Below are 18,586 nucleotides of genomic sequence, written 5' to 3' on the forward strand. Positions count from 1 at the left end.
AACCCTTGTATTTTTATTATTAGTCAGGTTGTTTAGGCGCCGTATGCGCGAAGATTTCGGTTTGTTTTCTGCATTTTTCTTTGGTTAGGTTTAGGGACTAGTTAAGGATTGTTTTGTTATGTTTTGTTATATTCTTTGGCGCCACTTAGGTTCTTTCCCAATTTTCTCTTTTTATTTCTTTATTTATTTATTGCACTGTACATAGCCCGCAGACATATACTTGCCTTGACTGGATTCAGTGGCTACGGCTTGTTGTAAAATAAAACTCCAGTCAAGTTTCTCTCTCAGAAGTTGTCTGTCATGATTCCTTCCACCACATTCCACACACCAGTAGTGTTTTAATATCTTTAATGTTATGTATATTTCCTAGACACTTTAATATCGTAACACACACACACAAATGTTTCCAACAATAATGAACACCAGGTTTGTTGTGCCTTGTAGGCATAGGCTACGTGCAGTGCTGCATAAAATAATAATAACAATAAAGTAAGTCTTCCAAAAGATTTCAGTAACAACTACGCTAGAGAAAAATATATTGATTACAATATAAAAACATGAAGCCTATTGTTTGGTGCGTTTTGCTTTTCAAACGCACGGCGCGCTCCAAAATATGAAACATTCAAACGCAGACCGCGCTCCAAAATATGATACTGTAAGAATTGAAATGGGAAGGTTTAAATAAAGTTAGATGGTGCAAGTTATCGCGAGCGTAAGAAAAGAGAAAAAACGTGAAAAAAAGGAGAAAGAGATGTTATGGTTGGAGATGCACAATGTAATCGGGTGGAACAATGTCAAGTCATATAAGAGAAATGTTGAAATAAACACTGAGTTCTGAGCACCGAAGTCTTGGTCTGACCAAAATTTCTCTGGCAGCGCCGCTCTCACTACTATGAAACCAGCAGTTATTTACAGTGAGAGCGGCGCTGCCAGAGAAATTTTGGGCGCTGCGGCATATTAAATATATTATAAATAGTTTTTCTGCGTGAGAAATACAATGTGTGGCGGGAGTGCGTGACAAAAGACCGAAATGAGTGACTGTCACGCTCAATGCTTGACACTTGAGAGCCCTGTTAATGGATTGTGACAAAAAACTGCAGGGTATTTTGCGGAGAACTTTTAACATAAGTCGATAATGGTTTTGTCTGTATGGGGCGCCATTTGTAAAGCGGCTCACGCTGAAAATAACAGCAACATTTTGTCACATTTAGCACATTTACAACAATATTTGTCAACTTAGAGATATTTTAAATAGTTAAATCTAAATATTAAATGTTACACCTAAATGTTAAATGCTAAATCTAAATGTTAAATCTAAATCTTAATGTTGAATCTAAATGTTAAATCTAAATCTAAATGTTGAATCTAAATGTTAAATCTAAATCTAAATGTTGAATCTAAATCTTAATGTTGAATCTAAATGTTAAATCTAAATCTAAATGTTGAATCTAAATGTTAAATCTAAATCTTAATGTTGAATTTAAATGTTAAATCTAAATCTTAATGTTGAATCTAAATGTTAAATCTAAATCTAAATGTTGAATCTAAATGTTAAATCTAAATCTAAATGTTGAATCTAAATGTTAAATCTAAATCTTAATGTTGAATCTAAATGTTAAATCTAAATCTTAATGTTGAATCTAAATGTTGAATCTAAATCTTAATGTTGAATCTAAATGTTAAATCTAAATCTTAATGTTGAATCTAAATGTTGAATCTAAATCTAAATGTTGAATCTAAATGTTAAATCTAAATGTCAAATCTAAATCTAAATGTTGAATCTAAATGTTAAATCTAAATCTAAATGTTAAATCTAAATCTAAATGTTGAATCTAAATCTTAATGTTGAATCTAAATGTTGAATCTAAATCTAAACGTTAAATCTAAATCTTAATGTTGAATCTAAATGTTAAATCTAAATCTAAATGTTGAATCTAAATCTTAATGTTGAATCTAAATGTTGAATCTAAATCTAAATGTTGAATCTAAATGTTAAATCTAAATCTTAATGTTGAATCTAAATGTTAAATCTAAATCTAAATGTAGAATCTAAATGTTAAATCTAAATCTAAATGTTGAATCTAAATCTAAATGTTGAATCTAAATGTTAAATCTAAATCTAAATGTTGAATCTAAATGTTAAATCTAAATCTAAATGTTGAATCTAAATGTTAAATCTAAATCTAAATGTTGAATCTAAATGTTTCGGGTGAAACTAAATATTTAACTAATATGCAAATTCAAAATGCCGGTAACTGGAAGTGCCAAAATAAAAGCTTGAGGAGGTCAGTGTGTGTTTATAGCATGGTTTATAGTGTCAAATTACGAATAAAAACCAACTCATCCGAGGAAATGGACACTTGGACATGGATTATCGTGATAACTAGCGTATTTTTCGGACTATAAGTCGCTCCGGAGTATAAGCCGCATCAGTCAAAAAATGCCTCATGAAGTGAAAAAAAACATATATAAGTCGCACTGGACTATAAGTCGCATTTATTTAGAAATTTATTTCACAAAATCCAAGACCAAGAACAGACATTTAATCAGGAAAGGCAAGTTATTCAACTACACAGTAGCACACAGAACAACAGACTGAATAGGTGTCCAGTTTGTTAACGTAACACATTAACGCCCGTTTCACACATAGGCTACTCCGTTTGTAGTGCGTATATTTTTCCGTACCCTTGTTAACAGGTCAGAGCTTTCACAATGCACGCGGTTGCAGTCCGTCGATCCGTTCCAGGTGCGGTGCGTATACAGCAGTGCAGAGATCGTTTCCGCGCCGAGTCTATTTTTGCTGTGCTGCACGCGCTGAATTAAAGTGACAGCACACGGTTTGTGGTCAAAATGAATACAGATTGACCAGATTGACATGAAAATGTAGTAATTTCATCATAAATGCATTTAATTAAATACTAGCCTACTATTTTTCACAGTCATCTTTTTACTTCAAGCGTTGGTAAATCAAGGAAAACTACAATTTACTTCAACAAGGCGACATAATGAACAACACTCGTCTCATTCGTGGAGGTGGAAAAACAAGTTATTTGTGACATGCAAGATTTATTGTATAAAGATTTAAATTATGCAAAAGAAAGGGTATGAGTCTGCTGTTTTTGTCAATTTTAAGTTTTAATTTAAAATGTATGCGATTTTAATATAAGTGCATGGTTAAATATTTTACCACTTGCTTGAGCAACTTAATATATAATTATATAGAAGTAATGCATTGAATAATAGTTTGTTTAAATTGTGTTTAAACGTGAATACGTCTATTAAAGGGTATACGTATAAAGAGAATCGCAATGCTGACAAAAAACTTTTTCTTTTTTTTTTAAATAAAATTTGCTGATAACTTCTGGATTTGAAATACAATGTGTTTGGGGTTACAGCCGCGGGTCAGTTACGCACTGCAAACGCAGCTTATGTGAAAGCACTTTAGCGCGTGCTGCTCCTGCACAGCATGCACCGCACACGCACTGCACACGTTATTCAGCTACACAATAGCATAAAGAACAAATATCTGGGAGGCTGAATAAGCTAAATTAACATAAGCCAGCGAGTCCAACAAGCAAGTTACCAGTACAAGTTCACCAAGCTCCCGCGATCTCATTCCTCATCATTTTCTTCATCATCCGTGTCGCTTCTGAACAACTCCGCCAACTAGAGCGCCCCCTCGCGGCTGTAGACGGTAATGTTTTCTCTTGGTTCATCTCAGTCTGAATTAATTTTGATATATAAGTCGCACCTGACTATAAGTCGCAGGACCAGCCAAACTATGAAAAAAAGTGCGACTTATAGTCCGGAAAATACGGTACCTAAAATAATAAACACATTTGGAGAAACTGTATTTGAAGAGTAGGCTTTTTTTGTCAGTTTTATTTTGAAAAACATGACAATATAACATCGCGACTACATGAAAAGAGTGTTTACTGTTATAAAAAACTGATTTGTGAGCTTTAGTGGAACTAAAGGTGTGAGAATAAACAAGAAACACACGTGATCGTTGTCATGCGGTGGAACAGCTGTGTCGTCATCAGGGCTCGTGCAGCCGCTCATGAGAAGCTGCGCTGGCTGAGTTCTCCGGCTACTCTCGCGGTACTTTGATGGCATACGTCATGTGGCGTCGGCGCTGTATCAAGTTGGACAAAATGTCTAACCGGCATGCACTGCTTCAAGTCAGACGCCGATCGGTCTGCGCAGAGCTGTAAGAAGTCCAACAAGCCTAAGGACTAATCACTAAACAAGACACACCGTTAAACATGATTAGACAATATTAACCAATGACAACATGACACAAAAGACTAGGGAAGCTCATGGCAGGATCACATGAGGGCAAGAGAATCACATGACAAGAAAGGAAACATGACTGACATGAAACATGAACCCAAAGCTTTACATAAACTCTGCAGGACGTAAATCAGTTATGGGTTGCTTCTAGAGGGTGTGCCGTTGTCCTGCGCAGAATCTGCTTGTTTCTGTTTTTGACTACTCTAAATAAACTCTGACCATTTATCACTGGAAAATAACAGATCTAATCCTGAGATCCAGAAAGAAAAGAAACGAGACTTAATCAGGGTAGACTGCTTTTTGTGCTACTCTAATCTTTAACTTTGGGGTTTTTTCAAACCCTCCTGAAAACGCTGAATACACCTTACAGCGCATGCGTCCAACCTCACAAAAGCTCACTGAGATCATACAGATGGAAAAGTAAATAAACTTATCGCACAATTCTTCTGACAGGATTATTTTATTTAGCAAAATATCTCAGCATTCACTGATGCGCTCAGTCAACATTATATGTTTGGTCTAAAGCGAGACTGCTCTCATGTTTTACTGAAGAACAGCAAATGCAAGTAAATTTTCTGTCTTCCTTGCAGGACTGTGATATGAAGAGTGTGTAAAGTAACATATTTTAGCAACAGTGTAAAAGTGAATCATACATAACAGGCACAATACTGGTATAAACATGAATATGAGTCACATGACTAAACTTACGTCAATGTTTTAAAAACTCCGTTTTGACAGTCCACACGACAACACGAAAACTGTGTTTTCAAATTCATCCACTTTGGAGAACGTTTTTTTAAAATGCGTCTCAATGTGGACAGAAGGACAAAACAGAGAAAAAAATATGTTTTTTCTTTTTTTTAACAACAATGTTATTTATCAATAATTGTCACAAGTTTAAACAGCATTGAAAAGATGCCACACATATTAGTGTGGACAAGGCCTGAATCACTGGAAGAACCCGTGTGTCCTGTGAAAGCATCAAACCCAACAGCAGGACCACAGCTCTGTCCACTTTTTAATATTCATATTTAGGATCAGCACATTCACTGTATTGTGGGGGAACATCTGCAGGATCGTGATTCACGGAAGAGTCGCTCACCACAGGTACCTGCAAGAAAAACAGGTATGCCATCAGCTTTAATGCTTATTTATTGATAATTCTAATAAATTTTTGAACACACACACACACACACACACACACACACACACACACACACACACACACACACACACACACACACACACACACATATTTCATATTTTCCACAAAGTCCCATTAGACTGGTGCTACAAGCTTCTCTTACCTCTGATGGATTGGGTCTAAAGGCATAGGACTGTGGAATAACAACTTGGTGAACATTCAGCACCTTCGGAAAAATACATGTTGCGTTTTATACCTTCTTACTGCAATATAAATTTAATAACATTGGATGACAGTTCTAGTATTACAGGTTTATAGACAACACTATTTCAAATGGAAAAAGGAAAAGACAAAAATCCTGCTGAAATATTTTGGTGTCGAAACTTGTGCAGATTATTTTAAAACAATAGAAATTGAAAAACTATCCGTCTTTCTGTCAATCTGCAATGTCCTAGCACCACCCAGAAAACCCTAGCAACTGCTTAGCAACCATAGCGGCCACTCAGCTTCTAGCCCTGAACGCATCACTCACCTGTGGAGAACAGGCGTTGGCTTTACAGGCAAATGCTGACAGAACGATGGAGATGATAAACTCAAGGATAGAGAATACCAAGGACACACCATTGATCCCCTGGAAGATGATCTGAGAAAACACTCAACATTAGCACAAATATCAATGAAATAAATGATAGTTACTCATTCATACGCTGGCTTACTAGTGGGTGCAACTACACTACAGTTCATTTATGTAAGTGAGAATAGCAAAATAAAGTAAACTGTGACATTCTTCATCCAAAAATTCTTCATACAGTGACTACCAAATTATTCAGACACTTTGACCTGACCATGTTTTGCTTTAGTGTTTTTTCTTTAATTGCTAATATGACCTTTTTACACACAGACTGAACAAAATCAAGCATTTCTTGGTAATTGGTTGATCTAAATTGGTATTATGTAGTTGTGTAATTAAATTTAACAGATGACAGCTAATCAACCTAATTCATTTGTGTGACAGTCTAACAGAAGGATGAACAAAACCAGTGAAATATCAACTGATTTGATAACTCTGAGTTCTTGTAATTTGTTATTATCATTTTCTAAACTATAGCGAATAAACTGATAATGTGAGAAATGTTGATGGTGTCTGAATAAATTTCTGGAGCAAATGAAATGAGTGAGTGAGGAGAGGCGGGTTTGTGTGTAACTCGCTGTCGCTATTTTTGACCAATACATTGCACTTAGTTTATTATTTCAGATGACTTTTTAAAAAGACTACAATTGAAAAATGTATATATGAAATTCAGTCCGCCGAAGCGGCTAGTAGGAGTGACTGTAACACGCCACTGCTGAAATACACACGTATTAGGTGGGTGTTAATATCAAGACGTTATTTATCAGTAACATTAAGAGGTCTATGAAATTCTTCTATTAAATGCAAGTAAAACTGTGAGTAGAAAAGTTGTTAACATACCTGGTAATTATAACATTCATGACCACGGCAGTAAGGGTTATATCCTATAACAAACTCCACTGAAAGGAGAATAATGGAAATGCCTGCAGTTACAGCACTTGAGATGTTCATTCCAAGTGAACCTTTCACCTATAGGCAGAAAAAATAGTTAATTAGTTAGAAAGCACTTTACCCAGTGTGTTAAAGCAGATCATGAAACAATATATATGGAGCACTATAAAAATAAATAATAAAGTTGCCATTATCAGGCCCAAGTACAAATGACTCATGAAGACAGTACAATTATACAATGGCAATATCTCTCTTCAAATATAATAAATGTCTTATAATTTCAAATATAATACGGGTGTCTGTGTGTGGAACTATTCTTCTATGTACTATTTTACAATATCTGGCAACTTGACATGTTTTCTGTATCATGTAAAACTAAAGGTAATTTGGAGATCACTGATTTCTTTGATTAGATTTTGATTAGACTTCATTGATCTTTATGAGAATATAATGGATTTTATGCATAGTCAATCAAATTAACCATTTACAGAGCATCCGGAAAGTATCCATAGCGCTTCACTTTTTCCACATAATGTTATGTTATGTTATGTTATAGGCTTAATCCAAAATGGATCTGAGCCTCGACACAATCCTGTCTGTACAGACACTTCATGGCTTGGTTTGTGCTCTGACATGCACTGTTAACTGTGGGACCTTATATAGGCAGGTGTGTGCCTTTCCAAATCATGTCCAAGGGATTTTTTTGTTTGTTTTTGTTATTTTTAATAAATTTGCAACGATTTCAAACAAACTTCTTTCACGTTGTCATTATGGGGTATTACTAGTAGAATTTTGAGGAAAATAATGAATTTAATCCATTTTGGAATAAGGCTGTAACATAACAAAATGTGGAAAAAGTGAAGTATTATGAATGTTTGTTGGTATTTTCACATCATCATCACACACACACACACACACACACACACACACACACACACACACACACACACACACACACACACACATATATAAGTGCTGTGCTGTGAATGTTTGTTGATATTTTCATATCATCCACATACATGTATAAATAAACATATATATATATATATATATATATATATATATAATACCAGTCAAAAGTTTTGGAAACATTACTGTGGTGAGTAGGACGAGGCCGGTGGCATGATTACTGATGAGCAACACCTGCGCGATGTTTTGTTCCTGTTTTGTGTGGCCAGCAGTCGTCCGTGATGGGCTGCTGGCTTATACTTTTGTTTTTGTATTGGTTTATTTATTTATTAAAATATTTGAATGTGAGCCGGTTCCCGCCTCCTTCTTCCCATAAAAATGAACTGCGTTACAATTACTACTTTTAATGTTTTTGAAAGATGTCTCTTATGCTCATCAGGCCTGCATGTATTTGCTCAAAAATACAGTAATATTGTGAAATATTATTACAATTTAAAATGATAGTTTTCTATTTGAATATACTTTAAAATGTAATTATTTCTGTGATGCAAAGCTGAATTTTTATCAGCCATTACTCAGTCTTCAGTGTCACATGATCCTTCAGAAATCATTACTACCGTTCAAAAGTTTTGGGCTTCAGTAATATTTTCTTACTTTCTTTTTTTCTTTTTGAAAGAAATAAATACTTTTACTTTCATCCAGGTTTGGGCAGTTTGTTTAGTCTTACATTAAATAAAGTTTGTGCTTGGACCCCTGAAACTAACAATGATGTGCACATACCAAACACAAACTGGAGGAGGCTTTGCCATGGAGTTTTTTATCTGCAGCAATGCACAGTGATCCTGCCGTAATGTACTGAGAGGAGAGAGAAAGGATTCTTCTGTTAGAATATTTAGCTTGTGTTAGAAAAGACAGAACTGTACTTAAGTTGTATATTGTTTGCTTACGATGAGAGATCCCCAAAAAGGAATACCACTCAAGACAAAGATGGAAAATGGATTCAATGTAGACGCGATTCCCAACAGGAGAATCAGCAGACCGATTATTATCTGGACAATCTGAGGAAGACCAGAAAACAGGCACTTATTGCAGGGGAATAGTGACTCACAGTTATTAGCTGAGCAGGGTTGCCAGATCTGCACAACAGTTTGTTAATGTTTGTACTACTGCTTTTTTGGATTTGTTTCTGTACCTTTCCTCCTTCACACGTATAAAAATACATTTTATTGAAAGACTTCTCACCCCGAGTGCTTTTGGCTGGCCTTTCAGGAAAGCCTGAAGTCCTTGAGGAGCTGAAGCTGTCTGTGGCACATAAACAGTCACTGGAGCCGTTGTCCCCGTTTCAGCTGGAGACGTTTGTTGTGGGGCCTGAAACTGGATGATCAGCGTCGACGAGTTTGTGGGAATGACGGGACTAGACATTCTTCTTTCTGAATCTGAAATTGACCTGTACAAAAACAAGACATGTAAAAACAAGACTATAAAATAGATTTTCATAAATAATCTTACCTGTGTATTTATTAAAATATATGTTCATATTTATTATTATTACAATCTGTGGTCTTCATATTCTGGAAACACTTATGAATGAAGTCGTGTCACAGAATTATTGGTAACTCGAATAACTCTTCACAGATATTATATTACAAGCATCTCGTTTAAACTGATCTACAGCTGTCACCATCTCACAGGTGGGACATTTGCCAGTATATATTTAAAACAATAATATTGTGACGAACTGGAAGTTGTCACCAAAAATGGTTGTGATGTCCACAGGAGGGCGATGTTGTCAAAGAGAGTTGTGTAAAAACCTAAAGTAATACTGACAAACTATTTATCATTTGAAAGCTTACAATCTAGTTTTCGTATTTGATGACTGTTTTTCAAAAATAAATTACAGATGAGCAGTAATTTATCAAATTGCAACAAGAATATTTCATTCTCACTAGGCGTGTTCAGGCCTTTATTTTGAAATAGTGATGAACATGAAAAATCATGAAAGATTAGTAGAAACCTCAGAGTTGTTTTCATGGCAAGAAATAAACCAATTAAATTTTATGAGGAAAAAAGGTCCGAAAATGTTTTAAATACTGTATATACCCGAATATAAGACAAGGTTTTTGTCCAAAAAAGAGGCTGAAAAATGGTTGGTCGTCTTATATTCGCGATATAGACAAAATCACGGGGGGGAAGGGAGAAAGAACAACGGAATTAATATGAAATAGTGACTGAAACGCGACCCATTATGACAAAACGTCTCAGGTTACGACTGTAACCTATGTTCCCTGAGAACAGGGAACGAGACACTACGTCAGAATGACGCTATGGGGAACGCCTCAGGCGTGACAGGTGTCTGAAATCAAATATCAACTCACGGCAATCATGTTGACCGGCGACAGCCCGTGAATCATCAGCTTGATTGATTAACGCGTGACCAGGATGTATAAAAGGGAGCCTTGAAAACATGACAACATCCTATCGTCTGAAGGGACTGTTGCAGGCAGGCCCCGAGGCATGGCAGGAAGACGTAGTGTCTCGTTCCCTGTTCTCAGGGAACATAGGTTACAGTCGTAACCTGAGACGTTCCCTTTCGAAAGGGAACTCTACACTACGTCAGAATGACGCTATGGGGAACGATATACCAACGCCACCATGCTAAGGGGAGTGCATGCCCTCAGGTCACACTGGGCTGTCAGTGACAGCATTCCCTACGGTCATAGCCCAAGCTAAAGGATACCACAGAAAAACCTCCACAGATTTAAAGGAAGGTCTACCTGGGCCAGCTCAAAGGCCTAGGACCACAATTCAAAAACTAGAAAGGGTCCCCTTCTAGGGAATGTGGCTAGGGGACCCGAGGGAACCCCAGCCAGTCACTATTCAGGGGAACGTGCCACCTGAAATGCCACCAGGCAGGCCTGACCTGGTGTCACTACATAAGACACTAAGTCTGGCCACTTCCTGTCTGTCTGAAGACAGAGCCTCTGGACACTTGCCTTTAGGTAAGGCATCCAACCCGAGAGACTGCAAAGCAGGCAGTGAACCACTCGGCCCGGATCTCAGAGACGGGATATCCTGGAGAGTATGACTCAGCATAGTGCTTTACAACCCTTGCCAGCGAGGGGAGTTTCTCTACTCGATCCACGGATCTACCCAGTGTTTGTATTTCAAAACACTGAGGAGGTCTGTGAGGACCTAGGACTGAAATGCGGGATATCCCGGAGAGTATAACTCAGCATAGTGCTTTACAACCCTTGCCAGCGAGGGGAGTTTCTCTACTCGATCCACGGATCTACCCAGTGTTTGTGTTTCAAACCACTGAGGAGGCCTGTGAGGGCCTAAGGAAGTTCATGGGAGTTCACTTACAGAGAGGCCTGGAGAGGCCTACTACCTGTTATCAGAAGACCACCTTAAGTGGAAACTCAAAATATGTTGGAACTAAACTCCAGGGAGGCCTGGAGAGGCCTACAACCTGAAAACCATGCTGAGTGAAAACACATACAGTATGAGTTAGCTCACCGTCAGGAAGGCCTGGTGAGGCCTCTGACCTGATAACCACAACATGTGGGTTAGCTATATTCAGGAATGCCTGGTGAGGCCTATAACCTGATAACCACTGTATGTGGGTGCTTATACTCAGGAGAGCCTATTGAGGCCTCTGAACCTTTCGGGGGGACCAAAAACGACCCCCATGCCAGGGAGGCTATCACACTTAATGCTGAAGCCAACAACCTGTTTAGTACCTAGGGGAAGCGGCAGCCTCCACAGGACGACTAGAGAGCAGAGGAAGCCTGCACATTTACACCAACATGGTCTCCAGAACTTATTCTCAAAGTGAAAAGTTCATAATACAGAGCTCAGACAGAGAAAGGCTAAAAACAACTCTCCAATATTGAGAGGGCCCTTATTCTAAACTACTGCCTGCAATACCGTTTGCATGAAAGCCTCAGCGGGATGACTCTCGAAAGAGAGGAGGCCTGACATGCTAGAATATAACTACTGCACTCTTTTAGGGAGTGAAGCCGAACTGTATATATGGAGGCCTCAGCAGGATGACTCTCAAAGGAGAGGAAGCCTAACACATTTCTAGCAACCATAATCAATGCTCAGGAAGCGAAGGGCTTGAAACACCTCCTCAGAGAGGGAGGGCCCACTTCTCAGACTTCAACTCAAATGCTGCTTGCATGGAGGCCTCAACAGGATGACTCTCAAAGAGAGGAAGCCTGACACATGCTAGAGTATAAACAAAAAACAGCCAACTGTATATGGAGGCCTCAACAGGATGACTCTCTAAAGAGAGGAGGCCTGGCACATATATCTAACCATAAACAGCCTAACTATGTATATGGTGGCCTCAGCAGGAAGACTCTCAGTGGAGAGGAGGCCTGACACATATCTAACCATAGACAGCCTAACTATGTATATGGTGGCCTCAGCAGGAAGACTCTCAATGGAGAGGAGGCCTAACACAATCTAACCATAGACAGCTTAACTATGAATATGGTGACCTCAGCAGGAAGACTCTCAGTGGAGAGGAGGCCTGACACATATCTAACCACAGACAGCTTAACTATGAATATGGTAGCCTCAGCAGGAAGACTCTCAATGGAGAGGAGGCCTGACACATATCTAACCATAGACAGCTTAACTATGTATATGGTGGCCTCAGCAGGAAGACTCTCAATGGAGAGGAGGCCTAACACAATCTAACCATAGACAGCTTAACTATGTATATGGTGGCCTCAGCAGGAAGACTCTCAGTGGAGAGGAGGCCTGACACATATCTAACCATAGACAGCTTAACTATGTATATGGTGGCCTCAGCAGGAAGACTCTCAGTGGAGAGGAGGCCTGACACATATCTAACCATAGACAGCCTAACTATGTATATGGTGGCCTCAGCAGGAAGACTCTCAATGGAGAGGAGGCCTAACACAATCTAACCATAGACAGCTTAACTATGAATATGGTGACCTCAGCAGGAAGACTCTCAGTGGAGAGGAGGCCTGACACATATCTAACCACAGACAGCTTAACTATGAATATGGTAGCCTCAGCAGGAAGACTCTCAATGGAGAGGAGGCCTGACACATATCTAACCATAGACAGCTTAACTATGTATATGGTGGCCTCAGCAGGAAGACTCTCAGTGGAGAGGAGGCCTGACACATATCCAACCATAGACAGCTTAACTATGTATATGGTGGCCTCAGCAGGAAGACTCTCAGTGGAGAGGAGGCCTGACACATATCTAACCATAGACAGCTTAACTATGTATATGGTGGCCTCAGCAGGAAGACTCTCAGTGGAGAGGAGGACTGACACATATCTGACCATAGACAGCTTAGCTATGTATATGGTGGCCTCAGCAGGAAGACTCTCAATGGAGAGGAGGCCTAACACATATCTAACCATAGACAGCTTAACTATGAATATGGAGGCCTCAGCAGGAAGACTCTCAGTGGAGAGGAGGCCTGACACATATCTAGGGGAGCTAGCTTGACGATAATCAGAGCTCAGGAAGCGAAGGGCCTGAAGCACCTCCTCAGAAAGGGAGGGGCCACTTCTCAGACTTCAACTCAAATGCTGCTTGCATGGAGGCCTCAACAGGATGACTCTCAAAGGGGAGGAGGCCTGACACATTTAGCTAAGAGAGCTAGCTCGTCAATAAAAAGGAGCTTCAGGGAGTGAAGGGCCTAAAGCCCCTCCTCAGAGAGAGGGGCCACTTCTAGGACTCTACCTGCAAAGCTATTTGCATGGAGGCCTCAACTGACTAAGAGGAAGCCTAACACACATGCCTGTATATATGGAAGTCTCATCCCTATGATGGCCACTGTATATATGGAGGCTTCAACAGAATGACTCTCGAAGGAGAGGAGGCCTAACACATATAACTAGGCCACTTCTAAGACTCCAACTACAAAGCTGTTGGCATGGAGGCCTCAACAGGATGACTCTTGAATAAGAGGAGGCCTAACACATATGACTGTATATATATGGAGGTCTCAGCAGGATGACTCTCAATGGAGAGGAAACCAACACACATACCTATGATAACTAGCTTATTTACTACCAGAACTCAGGGAGCAAAGGGCCTAAAGCACCTCCCCCAGAGAGGGAGGGGCCACTTCTCAGCTCCACCTGCAAAGCTGGTTGCATGGGGCCTTAATAGGATGACTCACAAGGGAGAAGCGGCCTACCACATGCTACAGACTTAACTATGTATACGGAGGCTTCAACAGGATGACTCTCTAAGGAGAGGAGGCCTGGCACATATATCAGAGCTTCAAGGAGTGAAGGGCCTGAATCACCTCCCAAGAGGGGGAGGGGCCACTTCTAAGACTCTGTACACATGGAAGCCTCAGAAGGATGACTCTCGAAGGAGAGGAGGCCTGACAGATAGTAGGACCATCAGAGCTCATGGAGTGAAGGGCCTAAGGCACCCCCTCAGAGAGGGAGGGGCCACTCCTCAACTCCGACTGTAATGCTGTTTGCATGGATGCCTCAGCAGGATAACTCTCGAAGAACTCTCTGCCACAGAATGTGGGAGCTCATATTCAGGAAGGCCTGGTGAAGCCTCTGACCTGATAACCTGAACACCACATAAGTATTTTTTTTTTTTTTTTTGGGAAAATACTCCTTGACAGTCACTCTATACAGGAGATGCGGTCTGTAAGAGAAACAAACAAAAGAAAATGTTATTTTTGCACAAAAACATTTTACAAAAAGACCAGACAGTACACCTGCAGTGTATCATTTTAATTCCTCAGAATTAAATGCAGCCAAAAACACTGGATAAGTGAAACACGGTCTGGATGGTAGGCTGAATTAAAATATCTAACTTCTTAAAGTCAGATAAAATTCCATCATTTTAATTCCATAGAATTAAATGCAGCCATAATCACCAGACAATACTGTTTTAATTATTATTATTATTTATGGTCTCATAATCTACACACTGCCTTGGCAAACGCGAGATTCGAGCCGTAAAATATATTTGGCTTTCGTCCCTCGAGAAGAAAGTCAACAGGTGCTAGGTTGAAACATCCGAAAGCGCACGGATGCACACGCGCAGAGATATTTCTCAATGAACACTGCCAGCACCCTCAGGAGCTGGCTGTGAATGCCTCGCACCCAACAGTATTATTTCACAGATCGCGTGCACCATAGGGCTCAAATGCTGACCCTCCTCCCTCGAAAAAAGGGTCAGACGAGAGTGGAGCGTTTCTTCAAATGAAACACGCTCACAGTTTGCACAAGAGGCTCTCTCGAGAGCCGTGCGCTCTTAAACAGACAAACAGTCCCTGAAGACGAAAAGATGTTGTCATGTTTTCAAGGCTCCCTTTTATACATCCTGGTCACGCGTTAATCAATCAAGCTGATGATTCACGGGCTGTCGCCGGTCAACATGATTGCCGTGAGTTGATATTTGATTTCAGACACCTGTCACGCCTGAGGCGTTCCCCATAGCGTCATTCTGACGTAGTGTAGAGTTCCCTTTCGAAAGGGAACCAGTTTTCCTTTCCAAGATGTTAATCTGCACAAAAATCCTGATAATCGAGCCGTCGTCTGATGAAATCAAATACACATAGGATAAAAACAATATCTGCGCTGTGATTTATGCTATACTTGCATGTAAAATTAGAGAAGCAACATAATATCTGTGTTTAACTGAATTAAAACGCTGCTCCCCTCTGCCGCGCGCGCGCGCGAGAGAGAGAGAGAGAGAGAGAGAGAGAGAGAGAGAGAGAGAGAGAGAGAGAGAGAGAGAGAGAGAGGTGCGTGCGCGAGACGCAGAGAGAGAGAGAGAGAGAGAGAGAGAGAGAGTGCGCGCGTGCTGGAGAGAATGAATTGTCACTGCAATTTTCAAATAAAATTATTTTCTGCTGAAATAAAATAAAATGTTATTTAAACAAACGTTAAAACAGTGGTTACACAAGGATTAATACTTGTAGCAAATCATCCAAACATTACAGGTTATAAATCTCAACAGGGCAGTCCTTTATGAGTGAATATAACAAAGGCTAATTACCTTAAGCAGTTCAAGCAATAGAAGTAAAAAATAACTTGTTCTCCTCAGAAGTCTACAAGTTAAGATAATACAGCAGAGCAATATAAGCAAAAAAGAGTTTCAGTCAGGAAACTGAACTAGAAGAGAACTAAATTCTCCCTAGGGATGCAAACAACATCAAAATAAAAAATGCAGCCACTAACAGTCAAAATGCAGTCATATTTATAGGAACTGGGTTACATTGTTCCTATGCAGTTTCTTGTTTTTTTCCAGAGGAAACAAATCTTGCAACATTAACCTTCTATTGCTTCAGTCGAGGGTGTTTTCGGTGACATTATTGTTTCCCAATGGGCATTCTTGCGTCCTTTCCGTCCTCTGCGCTTTGGACTTCTGTGTAAGTGTGTGTGTGCATATGTATCTGGAAGTGTGTTTGTAGGTCCAAAATACCTGTTAAAATTCACATTTCCTACTACACTATGTACATCTGTATCATTTCCATTCACATTTCCATCCACATTATACCATGTTTAACACCATCAAAGGTACTACAAGACTTTGGAAAATATTCGATATGAACTATAAATGCCATTTGTGCGTAAACGTAAATACAGCTTTTGTGTCTTTATCAGCTTTTCCATATACACTCACCTAAAGGATTATTAGGAACACCATACTAATACTGTGTTTGACCCCCTTTCTCCTTCAGAACTGCCTTAATTCTACGTGGCATTGATTCAACAAGGTGCTGAAAGCATTCTTTAGAAATGTTGGCCCATATTGATTGGATAGCATCTTGCAGTTGATGGAGATTTGTGGGATGCACATCCAGGGCACGAAGCTCCCGTTCCAACACATCCCAAAGATGCTCTATTGGGTTGAGATCTGGTGACTGTGGGGGCCATTTTAGTACAGTGAACTCATTGTCATGTTCAAGAAACCAATTTGAAATGATTCGAGCTTTGTGACATGGGGCATTATCCTGCTGGAAGTAGCCATCAGAGGGTGATTACATGGTGGTCATAAAGGGATGGACATGGTCAGAAACAATGCTCAGGTAGGCCGTGGCATTTAAACGATGCCCAATTGGCACTAAGGGGCCTAAAGTGTGCCAAGAAAACATCCCCCACACCTGCTCCTAAGGAGTGAGCAGCCAGTAACAATAGAAGAAGAACGCCGTAATCTCAGTTCTCGCGCATGCATCGTGGTGCTCCCGTGAACTCTCGTCAGAGGCCCACATTGAAGAACACTAATAAAGTCGTTATTTTTGTTGTTTTTCCGCACAACAAGTATTGTCGTCGCATGATAAACGTAATGTAGAGCCACTGTAGTCACTTGGACTATTTTAACGATGTTTTTAATAACTTTTCTGGGCCTACGAGTTTCGGTCCCTCTGAAAGCTTATGGAGGAGTGATGCAACCGTCAGATTTCATCAAAAATATCTTAATTTGTGTTCCGAAGATGAACGAAAGACTTACATGGTTGGAACAACATGAGGGTGAGTAATTACTGACAGAATTTTCATTTTTGGGTGAACTAACCCTTTAAGTGTTTAATTTTTAATGATCTAATTCAAAACGAAAGAGAATATTCTGTTTATGTATATGGCAGTAGAAGCAAAGATGGCGCCGTGTATAGTGTTGGCTGGCCGTCGCTCTGTGTTGTCCATTTTATTGTTTTTGTTTTTATTTGTATGTTTTATTAGTCCCAACTACTCTCTACGAACCTATGACTGCAAAACTTTGCTTCACATTCACGCAGTGATGGCAGATCTCACTTGGAGTGGAAAATGTTGTTTTTACCCGCGATTTATGCCGTCTGTACCGGTGGAGGCTTGGACTGGCCTAGTTTCTGGGTGCCAGCGGTCTCGGAGCAAACGCCAGCGAGGGCGTGGTAGACGGGCGGGAATCGCTGTGAAAGCCAGAGTGGCGTGGAAGCTTGAAAGGCATTTGTAAATTTCAGGAGGTAATTCAATCGAGACACTTCCCTGTTTGCATCCAGTCGGTCTGGTTTCCTGGATACCATCCTCGCGGATTGTGACTCAGCGTAGTTCGTAAATGGTAAAAATTTGCGTTATATCGAGTCGACTGTGGTCTCCGATGAAACTTCGCTGCTCCCGTTGGAGACTGGTACAGTAAAAATGGCATTGGTTAATGCAAGATCACTCGCAAACAAAACATTTGTTTTAAATGACTTTTATACACAACATGATTTGGATTTTTTGTTTATTTCTGAAACCTGGCTTAACGTCGGCGAAATGCATCCTTTGATTGAACTTTCTCCAGATGACTGTACATTTTTTAGCACCCCTAGAGCTTCTGGTCGGGGTGGGGGACTTGCTTGTGTTTTTAGGAGGATATTTAAATGCCAGCTTTTGTCAACGGTGAATTATCAGAGCTTTGAGGCCCAAGTTATGATGTGTGATGCTTGGGAAGCTGTTATGTGTGTTCTGGTATATAGACCACCAAGATACAATAAGGATTTTATTCAGCAGTTTTCAGAGTTTTTATCCCATATTGTGTCAAGCTGTGATAATATTTTAATTCTTGGGGATTTTAATATTCATGTGTGCTGTCTGAATAAGCCTATGGTTTCTGAGTTTTTACAATTGGTGGAATCTTTTAATTTCAAGCAGTCTGTTTCAAGTCCTACCCATGAACAGGGCCATATTTTGGATTTGGTCTTGTCTCTGGGCCTTCCGATTTGTAATAT

The 18,586-nt window shown here is 39.8% G+C and overlaps 1 protein-coding gene across 1 annotated transcript; it reads right to left on the minus strand.

The window, feature by feature from the left end:
- Positions 1-2,480: 2,480 nt before the first annotated feature.
- On the minus strand, positions 2,481-16,125 carry LOC308689642 (membrane-spanning 4-domains subfamily A member 4A-like). Its single transcript, XM_081363472.1, has 8 exons — positions 15,898-16,125; positions 9,111-9,315; positions 8,816-8,926; positions 8,649-8,723; positions 6,909-7,037; positions 5,970-6,080; positions 5,601-5,663; positions 2,481-5,404 (listed from the first exon to the last, which is right to left on the minus strand). The coding sequence occupies exons 2-8, from the start codon at positions 9,288-9,290 to the stop codon at positions 5,312-5,314; spliced, it is 762 nt and encodes a 253-aa protein (XP_081219598.1). The 5' UTR covers positions 9,291-9,315; positions 15,898-16,125; the 3' UTR covers positions 2,481-5,311.
- Between the last annotated feature and the right edge of the window lie 2,461 nt (positions 16,126-18,586).

The sequence above is a fragment of the Scardinius erythrophthalmus genome, assembly GCF_964197995.2.
Source record: "Scardinius erythrophthalmus genome assembly, chromosome: 4".
Lineage (NCBI taxonomy): Eukaryota > Metazoa > Chordata > Actinopteri > Cypriniformes > Leuciscidae > Scardinius > Scardinius erythrophthalmus.